At 42.7% G+C, this 26,574-nt stretch overlaps 1 protein-coding gene across 4 annotated transcripts in view; it reads left to right on the top strand.

The window, feature by feature from the left end:
- Positions 1-26,574, top strand: part of LOC124555050 (annexin B9-like) — a 97,939-nt gene that overhangs the window by 61,664 nt on the left and 9,701 nt on the right. For all 4 annotated transcript variants that reach the window (XM_047128823.1, XM_047128821.1, XM_047128822.1 and 1 more), the window contains exon 8: positions 4,762-4,943. In XM_047128823.1, the coding sequence (XP_046984779.1) occupies positions 4,762-4,943 (182 nt within the window). The remainder of the gene's footprint in view (positions 1-4,761; positions 4,944-26,574) is intronic.

A 26,574-nucleotide genomic window follows, 5' to 3' on the forward strand; every position in this document is an offset into this window, starting at 1 on the left:
CATTTGATCTCTTTCTTTGAACTTGAGACTGTGACGCTATTCATGAGTATATTCAGCAGCATCAAGCTGACAGTTTATCCTGTGAAACATTCCATCAGTGTAAAAACCATATCCTGAGGGTGTTTACAGTAGGACCGATCTTCAGACCACATTTCAGGAGTAGTGCAGGAATAAAAGTATTCCTATCCTTAAGTAGCATCCTTCTGCCCAAGAGCTCAATCCCACTGAAATTGTATGGGTGAGTATGAAATGGATGATGCTGGAAAACGGATGGATTCCAGGTCAAGAACTTCAGGTGACCTTAGGAATACCTTCCTAAAAGCCTGGCATGGGAAACTGAGATTATTGCCCACCTCATAAGCTCTCTGCCTCCCAGAATGCAGGTAATACTTGAAGTTATAGGCCTTTGCACAGAATATTAAGTAATGAAAAAATTACAGGCTGTGCCTTTTTCAGGCCCAAAAGTCTTAAAATATGTAATGTCTTCAGGCTGTTAATCTTGTTGTTAGCATGCAACCCGCCCCCCCCCCCCCCCTCTCTCTCTCACTCACTCACTCACTCACTCACACACACACACACACACACACACACACACACACACACACACACACACACACACACACACTCACACACACCATATTAAAACAGAATAGTTACTTCCAGAGTGGGTTCAACCATTAGTCAATAACCTAAACCAGTTGGCTGCAATACAGCACACTGGATAGTGTATTACTCGTTGAAGTACGTAACATCAAATTACAGTTGTAGGCGTGCTTCGTAGCACTAGGCCATCCATGACTTAACCTCTTGTATGCCACCCCTGTGAATCGAAATTATTACTACAATCTGTGAGCCACAAATGTTTGAATATGTAATGAATTTTCTCTGTTGTGTGTGTGTGTGTGTGTGTGTGTGTGTGTGTGTGTGTGTGTGTGTGTGTAAATGACCATAATGGGTGTAGTATCATGTCTATGTTGGGAGGTCATGAGAGGGTAGAGGGGGTAAAATCCATGCCTACACAAATACAAAAATTTCAGCACAGTTGTTGGTGTACAGTCAACAGTGATCATTGCTGTCAGTATGTGTGCTGAGATAGTTAGTCTAAAAATAAAATCATTGTCTAACAATTAAATGTTATCTTACCATTATAATAAAGTTGTAGTGGCAGAAATAGGTAAATGATATTACAATAAACGACACAGAACAAAGTGGTGCTATGCTAAAGGCCTTTTGACAAATACCTCAAATTCACTGAAGTTCTTGAGCAGCACTGGTAGACCATAACACATCACGGTAGTAAAATTAGAAACAAATGCTAAGTATTTACCATATTCTTAACTTATTCAGTAGTGGTTACTTTTGGCATAAAAGGGGACTAACCTCAAAATATTATGCTGTAGGAAATCGTCAATATAAATAGATAGAATTTGTTAATCAGTAGTTCCTCCATGTGCAGATTCCATACCTCTGTGTAGAATTAATGTAAAACTGCTCCAGTTGCTGCTGAGACCTCTATTATTAACTTTTATGTGGGTCAGTAACTTTGCTTAATTTGTTAGCAACAACCAGTTTTTGCACCTTATATCAAATAAAATGACAAGTATTTTTGCACATCACAAGTGAAGCAGAGAGGACTCTTCATAAGACCCTTGTGGTGTTACTTCTGTAATCTACCCCGGGAAAAGGTGTACCATCACTACATAAGGTAGTTCCTGAACTGTTTTTCTAAAATTATTAATCTAGCTGTATTGGGACAAAACAAGCTAGCAATGTTTGATATGGACATAATACCATCTAAAAACATAAATTGATGTTGGCTAATGGCAGCTGCCATTGTGGTAGACTCCACTTCTCAGAAGTGGAAAGGGAGATAACAAGCATTTAATTTGGCACCTTCATGTTTTCGCAATGCGATGACAGCTCGGTTAAATTTCGGGTGAGCAGCTGCATGCTCTACATCTACATTGTTACTCTGCAAGTGTGTGGCAGAGGGTTCATTAAACCATTTTCGTACTACTTTGCTACCATTCCACTCTCGAATGATGCGTGGGAAAAAGGAACACCTAAATCTTTCCGTTCAAGCTCTGATTTCTCTTAATTTATTATGATGATCATTTCTCCCTATGTAGGTGGGCGTCAACAAAATATTTTCGCATTCAGAGGAGAAAGTTGGTGATTGAAATTTCATAAATAGATCTCGTCGCAAAGGAAACCACATTTGTTTCAGTGACTGCCACCCCAACTCGCGTATCATATTGGTGACGCTCTCACCCCTATTCCATGATAACACGAAATGAGCTGCCCTTCTTTGCACTTTCTTGGTGTCCTCCATCAATCCTACCTGGTAAGGATCCCACACTGTGCAGCAATATTCCAGCAGAGGACGGCAAGTGTAATGTAGGCTCTCTCTTTAGTGGGTTTGTCGCATCTTCTAAGGGTTCTGCCAACAAAGTGTAGTCTTTGTTTCGCCTTCCCCACAATATTATCTATGTGGTCTTTCCAATTTAAGTTGCTCGTAATTGTAATTCCTAGGTATTTAGTCAAATTGACAGCTCTTAGATTTGTGCGATTTATGGACCCAAAATTTATCGGATTTCTTTTAGTACCCATGTGGACGACATCACACTTCCCTTTGTTTAGTGCTAATTGCCACTTCTCACACCATACAGAAATTCTCTCGAGATCATTTTGTAATTGGAATTGATCGTCTGATGATTTTACTAGTAAGTAAATTACAGTGTCATCTGAAAACAATGTAATGGGGCTGCTCAGATTATCACCTAGATCATTTATATAAATCAGGAACAGCAGAGGGCCTATGACACTACCTTGTGGAACACCAGATATCACTTCTGTTCTACTCCATGATTTGCCGTTCATCACTACGAACTGTGACTCCTCTGAGAGGAAATGACGGATCCAGTCACACAACTGAGATGATACTCCATAGGCACGCAATATGATTAATAGTCGCTTGTGAGGAATGGTATCAAAGGCCTTCTGGAAATCTGGGAATATGGAATTGATCTGAGATCCTTTGTTGACAGCGCTCATTACTTCATGGGAATAAAGAGCTAGCTGTGTTGCACAAAAACAGTATTTTCTGAATCCATGTTGGTTATGTATCAATAAGTCGCTTTCTTCAAGGTGATTCATAAGATTTGAATACAGTATATGCTCCAAAATCCTACTTCAAATTGAGGTCAGTGATATGGGTCTGTAATTCAATGGGTTACTCCTATTTCCTTTCTTGAATATTGGTGTGACGTGTGCCACTTTCCAGTCTTTAGGAACAGACCTTTCGTCAAGTGAGCGGTTGTATATGGTTGCTAAGAAAGGCGCTATTGTGTCTGCTTACTCTGAGAGGAAACTGATTGGTATACCATCTGGACCAGAAGACTTGCCTTTCTTAAGTGATTTGAGTTGTTTCGCAACGCCTAAGACATCAACTTTTGTCACTCATGCTAACAGCTGTTCTGGTTTCGAATTCTGGAATATTTACTTCGTGAAGGAGTTACGGAAAACTGCATTTAGTAACTCCGCTTTAGTGGCACCATCATTGGTAAAATTTCCATCGCTATCACGCAGTGATAGTATTGACTGTTTTTTTTACCACTGGTGTACTTCACATATGACCAGAATCTCTTTGGGTTTTATACCATATTTTGAGACAATATTTCTTTGTGGAAACTATTAAAAGCATCTTGCATTGACGTCCACACTAAATTTAGAGCTTCTGTTAAACTTGGCCAGTCTTAGGGATTTTGTGTTCTTCTGGATTTGGCATGTTTTTTTCGTTGCTTCTGCAACAGTGTTCTGACATGTTTTGTGTACCATGGTGGATCAGTCCCATCTCTTATTAACTTATGCGGTATGAATCTATCTATTGCTGCCGATCCTGTATCTTTGAATTTGAGCCATATCTGGTCTACACTTACATAATTAGCTTGGAAGCAATGGAGACTGTTTTAAATAGATATATTTTGCGTTTATTTTTAGTGGTTTTGGTTGACACTATTGTGAGCCTCACTAAAATGACCTTGGGTTCACTAATCCCTGTATCCATCATGATGCTCTCTATTAGATGAGGATTATTTGTGGCTAAGAGGTCAAGTGTGTTTTCACAACCATTTACAATTCATGTGGGCTCATGATCTAATTGTTCAAAGTTTTTCACAGAGAAAGCATTTAGTACAATTTCGGAAGATGTTTTCTGTCTACCACCGGTTCTGAACATCTATTTTCGCCAACAAATTGGCGGTACATTGAAGTCTCCACCAATTACAACTGTATGAGTGCGGTACTTACTTGTGGTGAGATTAAAGTTTTCATTGAAGCATTCAGCTATTATATCATCTGAGTTAGGGGTTCGCTAGAAGGAGCCAATTATTATTTTGGTACAGCTCTACCCATAGTAATTTGCAGGAACTATCTATTTCAACTTCACTACATGATAAACTACTACCAACAGACACAAACACACCACCACCTACTTTATTTAATCTATCCTTTCTGAACCCCCCAGCCCCCCCTCTCCGCCCCCGCCGCCACCAACTTTTTAATATTTATACACTTTTCCTTCTTTATTTCACTATGATCCCTACAGGAGGCATCTCCATCAGAATCAGAAAGCTCTTGCCAGTTACTTTCCTTTTTAATTATTTCATAATTACAGCATAGTTGTATGTTTCAACACAGATGTGAATATGTATGTCATTACCTGATGATGTATATTTTATTACCATTGAAATATATTCACAGTGAAGTGCATCGTAGACAAGACTGCATTCTTTGCTGAGCGCCTTTATAAAAGCATGGCTGGTTTGGGCACAAATGATAAAACTCTGATACGAATTGTGGTTGCACGCTCGGAGATAGACTTGGGTGACATCAAAAGAAAATTTGAAGCAATTTATGGAAAGACATTGGAAAGTTTCATTGCTGTGAGTATACCTTCTTATTATTATTGTTTTTTTGTTGTTGTTGTTGTTATTGTTATATATGAGAGAGGATATAATTAAAAAAACATTACTAAAAATTAATGTTTCTTGTATGTGTTTAAAGTTTCTCAGTGTTGAGTCTATAATTTTTCATGTGTGTATATAGCACATTAAGCCATTCCTATATTCCACTGCTTTACTGGAACTGCTTCCTAGTAAATAATGTAACTGTGGCATCTGTCTAAAGTAGTTCTATTAGCACATGACAAACTTGTTTATGATTTCTGTGTGCAAATATTGTGAATGATAATAGAGCTTATTTTGATGTTAATTAAAACAAACACTATTTGTTGCACGATGGATGGATGATAAAATTTCTTTATAAAGGAAATTCATGTATAGCTGCATTAATTTAAAGTTACACAGCAAATGATTGCAGTAATAGAAAATTCAGATGGAGCATTGTAAAAAACTCAAAGAATGTGTTAATGCTACTTGAATATTAGTGAATGAGTGTGAACTTAGTTTCAAGGGGAGCAGGGAATGAAACAATAAGATTGTGTGTGTGGTTGTGAGAAGGTGGGTGGTGGTGGTAAGAAGTAATGTTACCACAAAGAGATATTAAAATATTGACGGGAACATTCAGTACCAGGCTGGTCCATCTTGTCGTCCATAATATGCTTGGATCCTCCTAGACGTCCTGTCCACAAGATAATCATTTTTACTGCTCAAGCCAGTCCCACTCTTTGAGGGCAGCTCATCTGAGGTTCCCCCCCCATGAACCATGGACCTTGCCATTGGTGGGGAGGCTTGCGTGCCTCAGCAATACAGATAGCCGTACCGTAGGTACAACCACAACGGAGGGGTATCTCTTCAGAGGCCAGACAAACGTGTGGTTCCTGAAGAGAGGCAGCAGGCTTTTCAGTAGTTGCAAGGGCAACAGTCTGGATGATTGACTGATCTGGCCTTGTAACAATAACCAAAACGGCCTTGCTGTGCTGGTGCTGCGAACAGCTGAAAGCAAGGGGGAAACTACGGCCGTAATTTTTCCCGAGGGCATGCAGCTTTACTGTATGATTAAATGATGATGGCGTCCTCTTGGGTAAAATATTCTGGAGGTAAAATAGTCCCCCATTCGGATCTCCGGGCGGGGACTACTCAAGAGGATGTCGTTATCAGGAGAAAGAAAACTGGCGTCCTACGGATCGGAGCGTGGAATGTCAGATCCCTAAATCGGGCAGATAGGTTAGAAAATTTAAAAAGGGAAATGGATAGGTTAAAGTTAGATATAGTGGGAATTAGTGAAGTTCGGTGGCAGGAGGAACAAGACTTTTGGTCAGGTGAATACAGGATTATAAACACAAAATCAAATAGGGGTAATGCAGGAGTAGGTTTAATAATGAATAGGAAAATAGGAATGCGGGTAAGCTACTACAAACAGCATAGTGAACGCCTTATTGTGGCCAAGATAGACTTCATGTCTACACACCTACTACAGTAGTACAAGTTTATATGCCAACTAGCTCCGCAGATGACGAAGAAATTGAAGAAATGTATGATGAAATAAAAGAAATTATTCAGATAGTGAAGGGAGATGAAAATATAATAGTCATGGGTGACTGGAATTCGACAGTAGGAAAAGGAAGAGAAGAAAATGTAGTAGGTGAATATGGATTGGGGCTAAGAAATGAAAGAGGAAGCTGCCTGGTAGAATTTTGCACAGAGCATAACTTAATCATAGCTAACACTTGCTTCAAGAATCATGAAAGAAGGTTGTATACATGGAAGAACCCTGGAGATACTGGAAGATATCAGATAGATTATATAATGGTAAGACAGAGATTTAGGAACCAGGTTTTAAATTGTAAGACAATTCCAGGGGCAGATGTGGACTCTGACCACAATCTATTGGTTATGACCTGTAGATTAAAACTGAAGAAACTGCAAAAATGTGGGAATTTAAGGAGATGGGACCTGGATAAACTGAAAGAACTAGAGGTTGTACAGAGTTTCAGGGAGAGCATAAGGAAACAATTGACAGGAATGGGGGAAAGAAATACAGTAGAAGAAGAATGGGTAGCTTTAAGGGATGAAGTAGTGAAGGCAGCAGAGGATCAAGTAGGTAAAAAGATGAGGGCTAGTAGAAATCCTTGGGTAACAGAAGAAATATTGAATTTAATTGATGAAAGGAGAAAATATAAAAATGAAGCAGGCAAAAAGGAATACAAATGTCTCAAAAATGTGATCGACAGGAAGTGCAAAATGGCTAAGCAGGGATGGCTAGAGCACAAATGTAAGGATGTAGAGGCTTATCTCACTAGGGGTGAGATAGATACTGCCTACAGGAAAATTAGAGACCTTTGGAGATAAGAGAACCACTTGTATGAATATCAAGAGCTCAGATGGAAACCCAGTTCTAAGCAAAGAAGGAAAAGCAGAAAGATGGAAGGAGTATATAAAGGGTCTATACAAGGGTGATGTACTTGAGGACAATATTATGGAAATGGAAGAGGATGTAGATGAAGATGAAATGGGAGATATGGTACTGTGTGAAGAGTTTGACAGAGCACTGAAAGACCCGAGTCGAAACAAGGCCCCCAGAGTAGACAACATTCCATTGGAACTACTTATGGCCTTGGGAGAGCCAGTCCTGACTAAACTCTACCATCTGGTGAGCAAGATGTATGAAACAGGCAAAATACCCTCAGACTTCAAGAAGAATTTAATAATTCCAATCCCAAAGAAAGCAGGTGTTGACAGATGTGAAAATTACCGAACTATCAGTTTAATAAGCCACAGCTGCAAAATACTAACACGAATTCTTTACAGACGAATGGAAAAACTAGTAGAAGCCGACCTCGGGGAAGATCAGTTTGGATTCCGTAGAAATTCTGGAACACGTGAGGCAATACTGACCTTACGACTTACCTTAGAAGAAAGGTTAAGGAAAGGCAAACGTACGTTTCTAGCATTTGTAGACTTAGAGAAAGCTTTTGACAATGTTGACTGGAATACTCTCTTTCAAATTCTAAAGGTGGCAGGGGTAAAATACAGGGAGCGAAAGGCTATTTACAATTTGTACAAAAACCAGATGGCAGTTATAAGAGTCGAGGGACATGAAAGGGAAGCAGTGGTTGGGAAGGGAGTAAGACAGGGTTGTAGCCTCTCCCCGATGTTATTCAATCTGTATATTGAGCAAGCAGTAAAGGAAACAAAAGAAAAATTCGCAGTAGGTATTAAAATCCATGGAGAAGAAATAAAAACTTTGACGTTCGCCGATGACATTGTAATTCTGTCAGTGACAGCAAAGGACTTGGAAGAGCAATTGAACGGGATGGACAGTGTCTTGAAAGGAGGGTATAAGATGAACATCAACAAAAGCAAAACACAGATAATGGAATGTAGTCGAATTAAGTTGGGTGATGCTGAGGAAATTAGATTAGGGAATGAGGCACTTAAAGTAGTAAAGGAGTTTTGCTATTTGGGGAGCAAAATAACTGATGATGGTCAAAGTAGAAAGGATATGAAATGTAGACTGGCAATGGCAAGGAAAGCGTTTCTGAAGAAGAGAAATTTGTTAACATCGAGTATAGATTTAAGCATCAGGAAGTAGTTTCTGAAAGTATTTGTATGGAGTGTAGCCATGTATGGAAGTGAAACATGGACGATAACTAGTTTAGACAAGAAGAAAATAGAAGCTTTCAAAATGTGGTGCTACAGAAGAATGCTGAAGTTTAGATGGGTAGATTACATAACTAATGAGGAGGTATCGAATAGAATTGGAGAGAAGAGGAATTTGTGGCACAACTTGACTAGAAGAAGGGATCAGTTGTTAGAGCATGTTCCGAGACATCAAGTACTTACTCAGAGATGAAGAGGCTTGCACAGGCTGCAGTTCTCCACACTAGTCTATCCTATGCCAGCCTCTTCATATCTGCAGAACTACTGCAGCTTATGTTCATTTGAACCTGTTTATTTTATTCGAGCCTTGGTATCCCTCCATAATTTTTAGACTTCCATCCAAAACCTAATCATTCATTTCTCGATGCATCAGGGACACCTTATCAGCTGATCCCTTCTTTGATTTGAGTTGTGCTATAAATTTCTTTTTGTCCCAGTTGAATACAGTGCTTTTTCATAGAGTATTAGATCTACCCTTGTAATCTTTAGCATTCTTCTACATCTACATGTACATAGATACTCTGCAAGAGACTGTACGGTGTGTAGCGGAGGGTACCCTGTACCACTACTTGTCATTTCCCCTGCTGTTCTGCTCGCAAATAGAGCGAGGGAAAAACGACTGTTTATACACCTCTGTATGAGCCCTAATTTCTCATATTTCATCTTCGTGATCCTTATGCACGATGTATGTTGGCAGCAGTATTATAATTCAGCAGTTGGCTTCAAAAGAAGGTTCTCTAAATTTTGTCAATAGTGTTTGTCGAAAAGAATGTCACCTTCCCTCCAGGGATTCCCATTTGAGTTCCCAAAGCATCTGTGCAACACACACAGATCTAGCAGCCCTCCTTTGAATTGGTTTGATGTCTTCCTTCAATCCAACATGGTACGGATCCCAAACACTCGAGCAGTACTCTAGAATAGGTCACCGGTGTTCTATATGTAGCACCACATTTCAAAAGCTTTTATTCTCTTCTTGTCTGAACTGTTATTTGTTCACATTTTGCTTCTTTATGAGATTACAGACAAGTACCTTCAGAAAGAACTTGATAACCTTTAAGTTAATTTTTTATGTTTACAGATTTCTCTTTTCAGAAATTTTTTCTTGCTCTTGGTAGTCTGCAATGTATAGTGCAGCATTTCTTAATTTAATTCCTCTGTATCCCTTTATCTTTGTGTTACATACATTGATATTCTTCTTGTAATCTCTTTTCAAGAAACTGTACATTCCATTCAACTGATCATCCAAGTCCTTTCCCATGTCTGACAGAATTAGTATATCGCTGTCAAATTTCAAAATTTTTATTTGCTCTTGATGAACTTTAATTTCCTTTAAAAATTTCTCCTTGATTTTCTTTACTGCTTGCTCAATGTACAGATAGAATGTTGGGAGCAGGCTGAACTTTTGACTTTCTTCTCAACTACTGTTTCCATTTCATGCATTCAACTCCTATGACTGCAGTCTTGTTCCTGGACAATTTGTAGATAATGGTCACCATCCCCCCCTCCCATCCATCCATCCATATTTTTCCTTGCTTTATCTGTCTGCAGATGCTACAAACATAGTGGAATAGCACTCTGCTTTTGGAGACCACTTCTGATTCTCGAGCACAACAACTGCTTGCTGCCTCGCTTCTCCTCGGTTACCCTGTTCATGTTGAGGCCCATAGAACTTTGAATTCTTCCCTTGGTGTAATTTACACCAGGCTCCTTGACGGTCTAACCGAGGCTGAAATACAATCTTACCTCTCTGATCAGGGTGTCATTGTCGTCCATCGTGTAATGAAGAAGGTAGATTCCTCCGTAGTGCCCACCTTTGATAGAATGGTGCTTCCATCCAAGCTCAAAGCAGGCTATGAAATTATCACCATCCAGCCATACATTCCAAACCCAGTGTGCTGCTACCATTGTCATTGTTTTAACCACACTAGAACATCATGTCGACTCCCAGCCACATGTCACCTGTGGAAGGGATGTGCACGAGGGCAATTGTCCACCTCCTTCTCCCCAATGTATCAACTGCAATGGTGGCCATGCCGCCTCCTCTCAGGAGTGTCCAGTGTATCTTGAGGAGCAGGCTGTTAAAGAGATCTGAGTAAAGGTAAAGGGGCCTTATCCAGTTGATCGCAAGTTACTGGCTAGTCGCAAACCCTGCGTTCTCCTGTCTGGTATGTATAGTTCTGTTCTTGTTACCCCTCGCTCCATGAAGGACATGGCCACACAGACATGTGACCTCCAATTCAGCTCTGAGGTTGTGAAATCACCATCCCCTCCCCGCCCCCCTCATCCAGCTGTGCAACAAGTTGTCAAACTCTCACCCCACGGGCCGAAACCACCGGCTACTCAACCAGTAGGCCAGAAAGGACTGTGAAGACTTCCTATGTCCCTCCAGCCAAACACCCAAGCGTCCATCTAACCGGAAAGGCTCTAAGAAGTCCACCAAAGGCAAATGGCCTTCTCCTTCACCACCTCGAAGATTGTCCTTGATGGTGTCAGCACGTGATCCTTTCGCCCAACCATCCTCTGTGACGCCTGTTGCACAAACAACCATTTTTTGGCATAGGACTCCACAGATAGATTGTACAAGTGAGTTGATGCTTGTGTGGATCCCATGAAGCAGGATCCTCCTGCTTCTGTGCCCTTTAGTAATGCCTTTTCCCCAGCTGTCACTCGGCAGCTGTCGAGGTGACACCCCTACGTCTCTTCCTCATCACTCTCCTCCAGTGGAACGTTCACGGCCTTTGGTCCCACAAAGATGACTTACAGCTGCTTTTAGCATCACCATGTACTCTGCCTTCAGGAAACAAAATTGGGCCCTCGTGACCGCTTCGAGCTTTCACGTTACTTACCGATTCATTTTGACCTTCCCTGTGAGATCGGCATTCCATCTCATGGGGGCATCATGCTGCTCATACAAGATGACCTTCATAGTCAACCCATCTCCCTGACTACCCATCTTCAAGCTGTTGCCGTTCGCCTTTTCCTTCCCCACCTGTTTTCTCCCTCTGTACCATTTATGTACCTCAGTCACCTTCCTTCAACTTACTGGGCAGCTAACTCCCCTATTTTTGCTACTCTGTGACTTTAATGTGCATCATCCTCTTTGGGGTTCTCCCAGGACCTGTCAGAGGGTGCCCTCTTGGCTGACCTTCTTAACCAGCTTAACCCCTTCTTTCCATTTTCCTTTCCGACTCCTCACATACCTATTCCCATTTGGACCTACCCTTCTGCACTGCCCAGCTTGTCCATCGTCTTGAGTGGTATGTTCTTTCTAACACCTGTTCGAGCGACCATTTCCCGTGTGCTCTCCGTTTGCTGACTCCTACCCCATCCACTTGTATACCCAAATAGCAGCTTAGTAAGACTGACTGACTGGTAGTTTTACTCCTCCCTGGTAACCTTCGAAGAACAAGATTTCCCCAGGTGTGATGACCAGGTGGACTATCTCACCGACGTTACCCTTACTGCTGCAGAACTTTCAGTTCCTTGCACTTCATCTTTACGTCATGCCCCAGTCCCTTGGTGCGATGCAGTTTGCTCACGGAGACGTGCTCTCCATGTTTTTAACCGCCACCCTACGCTGGCAAACTGCAATCGTTATAAAGAAGATGCATGCAAAGTTTCGTTGCATTCTTCGGGGTAGCAAGAGAGCTAGCTGGATTTCATTCACTAGTTCTTTTAACAGTTCCACACTTTCCTGTGTCATGTAATGGCTCTATGGACCCAAGATACATTCCTCAATTTCCGGCCTGACAGTAGCTGATGTCATCGTGGATCCTATTGCTATCTCCAACACCTTGGGCCGCCATTTTGCAGAAGTTTCGAGCTCTTCCCACTATCAACCTGCCTTTCTCCATCAGAAATGAGCAGAGGCAGCTCGGGTGGTACCTTTCTTTTCTCCAAATCATGAGCGGTACAATGCTGCCTTTACTATGAGGGAGCTAGATCATGCTCTCAGTTCATCCCAATCCTCCGCCCCAGGGCATGACGCCATCCGCGTTCAGATATTGCAGCACCTTTCTCTTGCGGGCAAGCACTTTCTGCTTAACACATACAACCGCATCTGGGCTGAGGGCACATTTCCTGGACGCTGGTGTGAGCCACAGTCGTACCCATCCCTAAGCCTGGTATGGACAGAAACCTTCCTTCTAGCTAATGCCGCATCTCTCTTACCAGCTGCATTTGCAAGGTGATGGAATGTATGATTCATGCCCGGCTGGTGTGGTGGCTCGAATCTTGCCATTTACTAACGAATGCACAGTGTGGGTATAGAGTGCGGCGTTCTGCAGTTGACCATCTTGTTACTTTGTCCACCCTTGTCACGAATGGTTTTCTGCGGAAATCCCAGGCTGTGGCCATGTTTTTCGATTTGGAGAAGGCCTAAGACACCTGCTGGAGAAGTGGAATCCTCTGTACTCTTTACGTGTGGGGCTTCCATGTGTTTTCTTCAGGCATTTTTACAAGACCAATTTTTCAAGGTGTGTGTGGATTCTGCCTTGTCAGACACCTTCATCCAGGAAAATGGTGTGCCTAATGGTCCCGCCCTGAGTGTTGTCATCTTTGCTATCGCCATGAACCCTATAATGGGCTGTCTCCCGTCGGGCATCTCAGACTCTGTTTGTTGACGATTTTGCCATCTATTTCAGTTCCCCATGGACCTGTCTCACTAACCGCCTTCCCACCCCCCACCCCCAGTCCCCTGCGGGTCTGGGGGTATGAATAGGCCCGAGATATTCCTGCCTGTCATAAGAGGTGACCTAAAGAAGTCTCACATGTTTCGGCCTTTACATGATGGTCCTCTGTAGGATTTGACCTCCATTTTCAAAATTTTCCTGAAGAGCGAGCCAATTGGGGAAGGGTGCGTTACATGGTGCATTGTGTCCATCACGCGCTGAGACCTTTCGCATCCTTCATCGACGTGGATCTGCACTTCTGCTCATTCTCCAACTGTTGGGTGAGGTCACCCTCTTGGCTGCATATTTTTCCATCAACTGTGCAGTATTGTTATCTTTGCTGCCTATGATAATGGACTTGTTTACTTGGTTGCACCTGATATCCAGCATGGTAGCCAGTCCATTGTGGTGGAGCTGCCATGTATCCTGTTGGTTGTAGCCCCCTGACCACACAGGGATCGCTCTCCTGATGCCTCCCCATGTATGCCAAGGAGTACATGCCCATCCCCCTGGGGTATCAAGACTCCTGGCAATGGCCATCCTGCCAGGTGGCTTTTGAAGTGGCTGGGTGGCGCCTGTGGGGAGGGCCATTGGTCGGAATGGGTGGCAACAGGGTGGATGACAGACCATGAAGCATAGTCTATCATCTCTTGCTGGTGGTGGACCACCAACAGTCTCTAAGCGGTAGAGATCTACCTTCAATGCTAAGAAATAAGACTCCAGACCATTCCCCTGCCTGGCCACACCATGGGAGGAACGCCAGGCTAAGGATGGCAGCGAAGCTTATTCGGCCCGGCACCTCGTATGTTAGAGAGTTGATGCGGAATCATTCATGTCCATGAAGCCTCAGTTTTTTGTGGAGCATTTAGAGGACAAGTTTGGTGAGGTGAAGGGCTTGTCCAAAATGTGGTCAAGGTCAGTCGTGATAAAAATGGCATTCTCTGCCCAGTCATGGGCATTACTCGCTTGTGACAAACTGGGGATGTTTCTGTTACCATCACACCCCATAAGAGCTTAAATATGGTCCAAAGTACCATACCAGAGGAGGTCAAGGTGATGGTCTACTGCTCTGATGTGAAGCTATATATCCCTCCCATGACGCGGTGCTTTAAGTGCTGGAAGTTCGGCCATATGTTTCCCACTGTACTTCCAGTGTCACCTGTCGGGATTGTGGATGTCCTTCACGTCCCAATACTCCATGGGCCCCAGCTCCCATCTGTGTCAACTGTGGAGAGCACCATTCGCCTTGCTCGCCGCTATGACAACGGCTCTACCATCTTCTGTTCTGCCGCATAGAGTTGGCTCTGATCTGCCAGACTCCATGTGCCCCCTTGATGGTGGGGGGCACTACCCTTCCTGTTGCTCCTTCACCACGTACTTTGGGAGCAACACCCCTCTCATCCCCTGGAACCATCAGGGACGTCAGTCCCCACTTTCCAGCCTGAGAAGGGTTTGTTTTATTTGGCTCCTCTCACTAGGAAGGGGTCCCTTGGGTCACTCCCTTCCCAGGTTCCTACCAGTGGTAAAGCTGACACCCGCCAGTGGTTGACGTAACCACAGGTAGCTGGTCATGGGGCTGCACAGTCCTCTTCAGTCCCCAAGACTGAATCAGTGAAGCCCTCCCAGCCAGACAAACCTAAGGAGCAGCAAGAAAAAAGAAAAAGACCCCCAAGAACCAAGGCACTGTGGTAGCACCCACACCACTGCTACCTACAAGCTCTGCTGATGAAGTGATGATTCTGGTGTCCTCTGAGGACCTAGATCTTGTTGGGCCCTCACACACAATGGATGTTGAGCGCACAGGTACTTATCCGGTGGCAGCAGGTGACCATGAGGCATAGACTGCTTCATTGAGTGTATCATGCATTCCCAGTCTCATGATCATGTCATCCTCCAATGGAATTGCAGCGGTTTTTTCCATTACCTGGCTGAGCTACAGCAACAGTTAAGCTTTACACCTGCTTTCTGCATTGCCTTCCAGGAAACCTGGTTCCCGGCAATGCAGACCCTTGTCCTTCGTGGCTACAGGTGATATCACAAGAACCATAGCGAATATAATAGCACGTCAGGTGGAGTTTGCATCTATGTCCTAAACTCAGTATGTGGTGAACCTGTGCCCCTTCAAACCCTCTTAAAGCAGAGGCTGTCAGGATATGGATGACGCAGGAACTAACTATCTGTAATGTATATCTCCCTCCCGGTGGTGCAGTACCCCTTATAGTATTGGCTGCACTGATTGATCAACTCCGTAAACCTTTCGTACTTTTGGGAGATGGTAACGCCCATAACCCCTTGTGGGGTGGCACTGTGCTTACTGGCAGAGGCAGAATTGTCAAAAATTTACTGTCCCATCTCAACCTCTGCCTCTTAAATGCAGGTGCCCCTAAACATTTCAGTGTGGCACATAGCACACATTTGTCCATTGATCTCTTGGTCTGCAGTCCTGACGTTCTCCCATCTATCCACAGGAGAGCTCATGACGACCTGTGTGGAAGTGACAATTTCTCCATCTTCCTGTCGCTACCCTGGCGTCAGGCTCATGGTCACCTACCCAGATGGGCTTTAAACAAGGCAGACTGGGTAGTTTTCACCTCTGCTGTCATCACTGAATCTCCCCCACATGGTGCCATCGAAGTATTGCTTGAGCAAATCACTACAACAATTGTTTCTGCGGCAGAAAACATGATCCATCGTTCTATAGGGTGCCCTCGGCTAAAGACACAGTCCCTTAGTGGTCACTGGAAGTCACTGGGGAATTGAAGAGCATCGGCGAGCTCTACGGCGACATATTCGGCACCCTTCCCTGTAGCACCTCATAGCCTTTAAACGGCTCTGTGCCCGCATTCGCCAACTTATCAAACGACAGAAGCAGGAGTGTTGGGAGAGAGATGCCTCAACCATTCGGTGCCATACATCACCTTCCCAAGCCTGGGCAAAGATCAAATGTGTTTTCAGATTCCAGGCCGCAACAGGTGTTCCCGGTGTTAACATAAATGTCGTGTTATCTACTGAGGCAAATGTGATTGCCAAGCACTTTGCTGACCACTATGCTCGAGCCTCTGTGTCGGAGAATTACTTCACAGCCTTTCGTAGTCTCAAACGGTGGCTGGAAGGGAAATTCTCTCATTCACTACATGCCACAGTGAATCATGTAATGCCCCATTTAGAGAGTGGGAGCTCCTTAGTGCCCTGGCACATTTCCCCGCACGGCTCCTGGGCCAGATCGGATCCACAGTCAGATGACTGAACATCTCTCGTCCGACTACAAGCAACATCTCATCATCATCTTCAACCTGATATGGTGTGATGGCGTCTTTCCATTGCAATGGCGGGAGAGCACCATCATTCCGGTGCTCAAACCCGATAAGAACCTGCTTGATGTGGATAGCTGTTGGCCCATCAGCCTCACCTTTGTAACCTGCTGGAACGTATGGTGTGTTGGCGGTTGGGTTGGGTCCTGGAGTCACATGGCCTACTGGCTCCATGTCAGGGTGGCTTCCAGCAGGGTCCCTTTACCACTGATAATCTTGTGGCTCTAGAGTCTGCCATCCAAACAGCCTTTTGCAGACGCCAACACCTGGTTTTAGTCTCTTTTAACTTACATAAAGCATACGACACAACCTGGCGACACCATATTCTTACCACATTGTATGAGTGTGGTCTCTGGGTCCCACACCCAATTTTTATCCCCAACTTCCTGTCGCTCCGTACTTTCCATGCAAGTTGGTGCCTTCCATGGTATTCAGGAGAATGGCGTTCCGCCAGGCTCCATATTGAGTGTGTCTCTATTTTTAGTGGCTATTAACAGTCTAGCAGCAGCTGTAGGGCCATCGGTCTCATTTTCTCTGTATCCAGATGACTTGTGCATTTCGTATTGCTCCTCCAGTACTGGTGTTGCTGAGCAGTGCTTACAGGGAACCATTCACAAGGCGCGGTCATGGGCTCTAGCCCACATCTTCCATTTTCCAGCCACGAATGTCATCTGTCATGCACTTCCGTCAGCATCGTACTGTTCATTCGGAACCAGAACTTTACGTTAATGACGATCCACTCACTCTAGTGGAGACATACCGATTCTTAGGACTGGTTTTCGATGCCCGATTGACTTGGCTTCCTCACCTTCATCAGCTTAAGCAGAAGTGCTGGCAGCACTTCAATACCCTTTACTGCCTGAGCAACACCAACTGGTGTGCATATCGCTCTACATTGCTGCAGTTGTACAGAGCCCGCTTTGACTGTGGGGTCTGGTTTGTGGTTTGTCGGCGCCCTCCCTCAGCGTTGGGTTTACTTGACGCAGTGCACCACTGTGGTGTTCGCCTAGTGACAGGAGCTTTTAGGATGGGTCCAGTAACCAGCATCCTTGTGGAGGCCGGAGTCCCTTCATTGCAGGTGAGGCATGCACAACTGCTGGCCAGTTACGTTGCACACGTTCATAGTTCTCCTACACTTTCGAATTACCGTCTCCTTTTCCCACCCACAGCAGTTCATCTCCCGCATCGGAGGCCCAAGTAAGGGCTTCCAATTGCAGATCGTGTCCGATCCCTCCTTTTGGCACTGGATTCCTTGCCTTTACCACCTATACTTGATGTCAATTCACGTACACCTCCATGGTGTACACCTAGGCCGCAGCTTCGCCTCGACCTTTCACGTGGCCCTAAAGACTCGGTTAACTCTGCGGCTCTCCGCTGCCATTTCCTCTTGATTCTTGACATGTACCAAGGCCATGAACTGGTTTACACCGATGGCTCAATGGCTGATGATCATGTCGGCTTCGCGTATGTCCATGGAGGACATATTGCCCGATGGCTGCAGTGTTTTCACTGCCGAGCTGGTGGCTATATCTCGTGCTCTTGAGCACATCCATTCATGCCCTGGGGAGTCGTTTCTTCTGTGTACTGACTCCTTGAGCAGCTTACAAGCTATCAACCAGTACTACCCTGTCATCCTTTGGTAGTGACCATCCAGGAGTCCATCTATGCCTTGGAACAGTCTAGTCGTTCAGGTGACGTCGGAATCCCAGGCAATGAACTTGCAAAGTTTTGCAGCTTTGGGAGATGAACTGGCATAACCTCAGCACACGCAGCAAACTGCGTGCCATTAAGGAGACTACAAATGTGTGGCAGTCCTGAATGTTGGCCTCTTGCAGAGACTCTGTGGTTCTCTGCTGGTTCCACATTGGCCGCACTTTTGTGACACAAGACTACCTCCTGTGCCGTGATGACCCACCTCAGTGTCGTTGTGGTGTCCAGCTGACAGTGGCCCTTAGCTTGGTGAGCTGTCCTTTGGCTGCCCTGCGACGGACTCTTCAGTTACTGAACTCATTGCCATCAATTTTAGCTGACAACGTCTCATCGGCTAATTAAGTTTTAGGTTTTATACGTGATGATGGGCTTTATCATTCTGTGTAAGTTTTAACATATGTCCTTTGTCCCTTTGTGTTCTCCACTGTAATGCTTTTAGGGTGGATGTTTTAATGTGTCAGAGTTTCCGGCTTTCCCTTTTGATTCTTGTGGTCAGCCAGTCACGGTCATTTGCTCTCTTGTTTTTACCCCTTTTACCTGTTTCTTGCTTCTCTCTGTGGTTTTCTTTTCCTGGTTGTCCTCGTGACGTTCTTCTGGTTCTTTTCATTCTCCTATTATTGTGCTGTATGTCTCCTTTCTTTTCTTCTTTCCCTTGTGTAATTATTTTACCGGGAACAAGGGACTGATGCCCTCACAGTTTGGTCCCTTCCCCTCTCTCTTCTAAACCAACCAACCAACCAACCATGGTTGGCAGCCCTGCAGCCAAGCGACTAGCGCGAGGTTTGGTGTTCTCGTAAAGATAAGTTATTTTAGATTATAAAACACATAGATTAGTACTGATTACGTGGTAAATAAGTGTATTAGTGTGCCGTTTAAGTGTACCATTAAAGGTTTCATTTCTCATTACGTAATATAGCAGAAAACGCGAGAAGACCGTACAGTCGTATTTTCTGTTTACGTTCTGCTGCAGCAAATCTATAGAATTTCGTTTAGTTGTTCCTTGCTCTCTCCAGCAATTTAACTTAGCGTACCTCTTCATTATTTAACTAGCATTTCCGGAAAGTAGCGTAAAGTTTAACTTGTTGTTTCAGAAACTTTGCACTTTTGTTTTTGTTTACACACAGTTGCGTATAGGCCAAATTTGTGAAACCATATTTTCGTGTTTATCTGTAATTTAACTGACTTATTCTTAATAAATTATTACGTTTATCATGAGTGAAAAGTGCTTGACTTGCCGTAGAATTGTTAGGTCGGAGCTTTGGTGTGATGGGTGCTGTAGTTTTTTCCATGTGGGTGACTGTAGTGGCGTGGGAATAGGGGAAGTAAATGAGACTCATCAGTGGTTTTGTAGGATTTGTAGTAGAGATAGGAAGATACTGGAACAGGAGGGGAAAATTGCTGCCCTTCAGGCTGAGTTAGACAAGGCCAGGGGAGATCTTGACAGGTTAAGGAGGGAGAAGGGTAAAGAGAGGTGGGAAGTGGCAACAGGCAACAGGAGGAACAGGCCTAGAACTTTGTCTGACAGCTTTATGGTGAATGTGGAAAATAGATTTGACCTGTTGCTTCAGTTAGAAGCTGGTGAGCCTCAAGCAGTTACAGGTGTAGACAGGGCACAACAAACTTTCAGCAGCAAATTGAAAAGTAAGAATGTAGGGAAATCAGTAAAGAGAAAGAAAGTGTTGTTGTTAGGTAGTTCCCATGGAAGAGGTGTTGGCCAACTCTTGCAGGATGAACTAGGATCAGAATACCAGGTCACCAATTTTTTTAAACCTAGTGCTGGTCTGGAGCAGGTGACAGAGGATTTAGGATCACTTTGCAAAGATTTCACTAAGGAAGACACCATGGTTATAGTGGGTGGGGCAGGTAACAGTATTGACAGAGATCCTGGGTACAGCATAGAGTGTGACCTGGCGAAGATTGCATCAGCATCGAGGCATACCAGTGTTGAGTTTGTATCTGTTCTTGGGCGCCATGACCGACCTCATTTGAACTCTTCTGTCAAGAGAGTTAATTTGGAGCTGGAACGGCTGCTCATGTCGGGTGCGGGGTCACACATTGGTGTGGTTCATGTTGATTCTGTCAGTAGGTGGGATTATACTAGGCATGGCCTTCACCTCAACAGGAAGGGGAAGGGTAAATTGGCTGGGGAAATTGCAAGAAAGTTAAAGGGGGGAAGCACTGTCATGAGTGGTAAAATACCAGTGGTTATAGGATTCAGAAAAGACCCTTTTTTAGGGTAGGGAGGACAGAAAGAAAACAAATTTTAAGAGAGGTTAGAACTGAGACAAACCTTCAGTTTGAGAAAGAAATCAAAAAACATAATTCCAGCTTATTACATCAACATAAACAGCCATTGGTTAAGAATTTTCAACTGTCAGCAGATATTTTAACTCCATCCAATTTTAAGTCAGTCAATGTGAAATGTCAGCTATCTTTATTGCATCAAAATATTCGAGGACTGAGAAATAAAATTAATGAATTAACTATCTGCATAGATGAATTAGAGTCTTCAAACCCAGCTGACATAATCTGCCTCTCTGAACATCATGTGACCACTGGTATAGAACTTTTAAGTGTTACAGGGTTTAGGTTAGCATCTCACTATTGTAGATCAGAAATGGAGAAAGGAGGAGTTGCCACATTCATCAGGAACTGTCATAAATTTAAGAACATAGACATTCATAAATTTTGCCTAGAACAGCATATGGAAGCATGTGCAACAGAATTAGATTTTCACAAAAAATCTTTCATAATATTAAGTGTATATCGAGCACCTGCAGGTAACTTTAATCTGTTTGTAAACCACCTTGAAGCTGTACTGGCCCATTTAACAACCAAAAACAAAGAAATAGTGGTTGCTGGTGATTTCAATGTAGATTTCCTTAAAGACTCTCCCAATAAGAACCTATTTGAGTTAGTAACACTATCATTCAACTTAATTCCCACAGTAAAGTTCCCCACTAGGATAACCACTTGCTCACAAACAGCCATTGATAATATCTTTATAGAAAAGTCAAATGAACAAAATTATATTACAAAACCAATAGTCAATGGCCTCTCAGACCGTGACATGCAGTTCCTTCTGTTAAATGTTAATACTGAACAGGATATAAAATCTGTTAAATCTGAGCTCAAGAGGGTAATCAGTAAGCCAAAAATTGATTATTTTAGGACACTCCTCAGAGACATTCACTGGACTGATGTTTACAGTGCTCATGGCATGAATGAAAAATATAACATTTTTGCTAATAAAGTGCTTACCTTATTTGAACACTGCTTTTCCCCAAAACTTACCAAGGTTAGAGCAAAGTCTACAAAGAAGCCATGGATTACTCGAGGAATAGGGGTATCTTGTAAAACAAAAAGAAAACTGTATCTGTCAATCCGAAACATTTCCAGTGTTGATGCTATAGCACATTATAAGAAATACTGCAAAATATTAAAGACTGTAATACGGATGTCAAAGCAAATATATTACAAGGAAAAGATAGTCATATCAGATAACAAAATAAAGACAATATGGGATATAGTGAAGGAGGAGACCGGTAGAACCAGACATGAAGAGGAACAAATAGCATTAAGAGTAAATGATGCATTGGTGACAGATGTGTATAGTGTTGCAGAACTTTTTAACAAACATTTTATAACTGTTACTGAAAAGATGGGGTTGTCAGGTTCGGTAGATGCTGCTATGGATTACCTTAGACCAGACATTTCAAGTAACTTCCATAATATGAATTTGACCCTCACTACCCCAACAGAAATAATGTCCATCATAAAATCTTTAAAATCAAAAACATCTAGTGGGTATGATGAAATATCAACAAAGTTAATTAAAGAATGTGATTCTGAGCTAAGTAACATATTAAGCTATCTGTGTAACCAGTCGTTTATCAGTGGAATATTTCCCGAATGGCTGAAATATGCTGAAGTTAAGCCACTGTTTAAGAAGGGAGATAAAGAAATAGCATCAAATTTCCGTCCAATTTCACTGTTGCCAGCATTCTCAAAAATTTTCGAAAAAGTAATGTACAGTCGTCTTTATAACCATCTTATCTCAAATAACATACTGTCAAAGTCACAGTTTGGATTTCTAAAAGGTTCTGATATTGAGAAGGCTATCTACACTTACAGTGAAAATGTACTTAATTCATTAGACAAAAAATTGCAGGCAACTGGTATATTTTGTGATCTGTCAAAGGCATTTGACTGTGTAAATCACAATATCCTTTTAAGTAAACTAGAATATTATAGTGTAACAGGAAATGCTGCAAAATGGTTCAAATCTTATATCTCTGGCAGGAAACAAAGGGTGTTATTAGGAAAGAGACATGTATCAAGCTATCAGGCATCATCCAACTGGGAACTAATTACATGTGGGGTCCCACAAGGTTCCATTTTGGGGCCCTTACTTTTTCTTGTGTATATCAATGACCTTTCATCAGTAACATTACCAGATGCCAAGTTTGTTTTGTTTGCTGATGATACAAACATTGCAATAAATAGCAAATCAAGTGTAGTCTTAGAAAGATCAGCCAATAAAATATTTGTAGACATTAATCACTGGTTCCTAGCCAATTCTTTGTCACTAAACTTTGAAAAAACACACTACATGCAGTTCAGAACTTGTAAGGGGTGTCCCAAGAGTATATGTCTAACATATGATGACAAGAAGATAGAAGAAGTGGACGGTGTTAAATTCTTGGGATTACAGCTTGATAATAAATTCAACTGGGAGGAGCACACCACAGAACTGCTGAAGCGTCTTAACAAATCTCTGTTTGCAATGCGAATTTTGTCAGACATAGGGGATATAAAAATGAAAAAGCTGGCATACTATGCTTACTTTCATTCCATAATGTCATATGGGATTATTTTCTGGGGTAATTCATCAAGCCAAGCTAAAGTTTTCCGGGCACAAAAACGTGCAGTAAGAATTATATGTGGTGTGAACTCAAGAACATCCTGCAGAAGCCTGTTTAGGGAACTAGGGATACTAACTACAGCTTCCCAATATATTTATTCCTTAATGAAATTTGTCATTAAAAATATATCACTTTTTCAAACCAACAGCTCAATTCATGGAATCAATACTAGAAATAAGAATAATCTTCACAAGGATTTAAAGTCACTTAGTCTTGTACAAAAAGGTGTGCATTATTCAGGAACACACATTTTCAATAACTGGCCAGCAGCCATAAAAAGCTTAACAACCAATGAAATTCAGTTTAAGAGAAGCCTAAAGGATTTATTGGTGGCCAACTCCTTCTACTCCATTGATGAATTTCTGAGGAAAACCAACTGATTTGTATATAAGTACAACATAACTTCTGCACCATTTCAGTGCAGTAATGTGTTCATTGTAAATAAGTATTACAGTAGTTGTATTACATGTTTCTTACCTTATAAATAAATATAAAACTTTTTTATTTTAAATTCAGTGCAATAGTATTTGTAAAATGACTCTTAGTGTTCATTAAAAAATGACGATCATTCCACTTGGGACCTGTGGAATGGTACATTAGCTTATTTGTTTTAGTTTAAATATTTGTCATGTATTGTTGTTTTTCTGACATGTTCCACATCCTGGAGGACCTCCTCACTACGGATCAATTGGAATGAAAGTAAATCTAATCTAATCTAATCTAACAAACCCCCTCTTTTAAACCAACCACTGAGCGGCATCTTGATAGTCTTTACTCATGAAGCATTGGCAATGGCTTTTGCTTTTCCCATGACAAAACCGTCTGTATAAATTTCTGGTGGCACAAATGGGTTTTCCCACCATCTGTACATCTTGGCCTGTTGCCCTTCCATTTGTTGACACTACAAAATTTCTGGGGCTCATGCTCGATAGGAAACACTCTTGGTCCTCTTGGTTGTCTTACCTGGCAGCCCGCTATAAGCGGTCCCGCAATCACCTACGTGTCCTCAATGGTACTTCCTGGGGTGCCGATCGAACCTTTGTTTGTACTGATCCCTTGTCTGTTCGAAACTCGACTATGGGTGCTTTGTTTATGCATCTGCACACCCATCCCTCTTACACCGTCTCAACACTATCCACCATCATGGCATCCATTCGGCCACGGGTGCCTTTTACACCAGCCTGGTTGAGAGTCTGTATGCTGAAGCTGCTGCACTCCCACTGTCCTACCGGCGTGACTTTCTCCTCAGCAGGTATGCACGCTGTTTGTCTGCCACGCGTGGCCGCCCCTCCTATGCCTCCGTCTTTGATGATTCCGTTGATCGTCAGTATGGGGCTCATCCCTAACTTCACACTACCTGTAACTTCCCCACTGGGTGTGAACCCCGTCACCACCTTGGCTTCATGAAGTGGCCCATGTTAACCTTGGCCTTCATTTACTTCCTAAGGACACTACTCCAGCCTCAGTCTATCACCTCCAGTTTCACAACCTTTGCATCCTTTGCATGGAACTTCGCGATAGTATCTTTGTATACACTGATGGCTCTCATACAGACGGTGGTGTCAGGTGTGCCTTTGTCATTGGCACCTGTGTCTTTCGATATCGGCTTCTGGCACACTCCTCAGTATTTACAGCTGAGTTCTTCACCTTGTATCAGGCCACGTATTACATCCAGCGACACAGCCTTTCCAGTTTTGTCCTCTGCTCACCAGACTCCCTCACTGCACTCCAAAGTCTATGTGCGCTGTACACTGCTCATCCCTTAGTGCAGTGGGTCCAGGAAAACTGTCACTTGCTCACTCTGGATGGAGCCAGTGCCACCATTCTGTGGGTCCCTGGTCATGTCTGTCTGCCAAGAGACAAGGCTGCTGATGCTGCTGCCAACGCTGCACTCCTCATACCTCAGCCTGCAAGTACATATACTCCCTCTGATGATCTCTGCGTTGCCTTCTGTCAGGAGGTGGTGTCCCTTTGGCGTCACCAATGGTCCTCCCTTCACGGGAATGAGCTTCGGCTTATTAAGCCTCTCCCAGCGCCTTGGACAACCTCCTCACGGCCCTCCCACAGGGTTGAGATTATTTTAACTTGACTGCGTATTAGGCGCTGCCTTTTTAGCCATCGTCATTTGCTAAGCGGTACTACCACACCACTTTGTACACATTGCGCCCAAATTTTAACTGTCCGCCACTTCTTGCTGAAATGTCTTTTTTTTTTTTTTTTTTTTTTTTTTTTTTTTTTTTTTTTTTTAAACAAATTACGTTCCAGCTTGGGTTTGCTGTCTGATTTATCAGCCGTTTTAGCGAATCACATGCGGGCTGTTGACTACGTTTTACTTTTATCCACCAAAGCAATATGGCGAAGGCCATTTAATTTTTAGTTTTGGACTTCCATTTTTGTATGGCATTTTTTTCTTAGCCCTTTTCCCACATGCCTGTTTTTAGCTGTCTCGTATTCTGTCCATTGGGACTGACATGTAGTTGTTTGACTCCCCTCTGTGTTCATGTTCTATAGTTTTGACTTGGGTGACCCCAGTTGTTTTTTTGTGCCCTAAGGCAAAACGAAAGATGATAAAAGATTAACAATTCATACAAAAATAACTTGACAATTCCTTTTAATTTTGGTAGAATCCCATAACCCAATGCCTTTTCAATAGAGACTTCCTGGAATGGAAACTTGGCAAAGGATTTTCTCCCTCTTCTTCATCTGAGAAATCTGAAAATAATCCTGAACAAATAGTGCACCACCTTTTTGTTCCTATCCCCATTCAGTGTGAAGTGGTGATCTTCACCTTTATTGCCTTTTGATGTGTCGACGATAGAATATATATATTTATTATCCATTAGCCTTAATGAGTAGTCTCAAGGCATTCATAAAGTAATGACTATCATGTGTTTGTAACCTTGTTATTCACAGATACACAGGCACCAAATTTATTATTTCAAATAATAACTGACTCAATAAAACTTTTTCTAACTTTGATGCTCTGAACACACTGATGATTTGCAGAGCATTGCGAACTGTTCATCAAAGTTAATATCACTAGTGAATTAAAAGATATTTGTGGTAAGAGGATTTACTCTCTCACTCTGTACAGTATAGGAATGGAAAGATGATATGCTATTTGCTGTACTTTTTCACATGTCCAATATAACTGAGGTGTAGAAAGAAAATCCTTCGGAAGTTTGAATCCCAGCTGCTCATTATTAAAAATAAACAAGGTTATAGGATTCCTCTGAAATTGGAAGAGAATTTGTGATTTATTTTTGTCTGAATTGTTAACCATTTCTTATTTGAAGAAGCATCCTCAATTATGATGAACAGCTACATTTCTCATGTT

This window comes from Schistocerca americana, chromosome X, assembly GCF_021461395.2.
Source record: "Schistocerca americana isolate TAMUIC-IGC-003095 chromosome X, iqSchAmer2.1, whole genome shotgun sequence".
Lineage (NCBI taxonomy): Eukaryota > Metazoa > Arthropoda > Insecta > Orthoptera > Acrididae > Schistocerca > Schistocerca americana.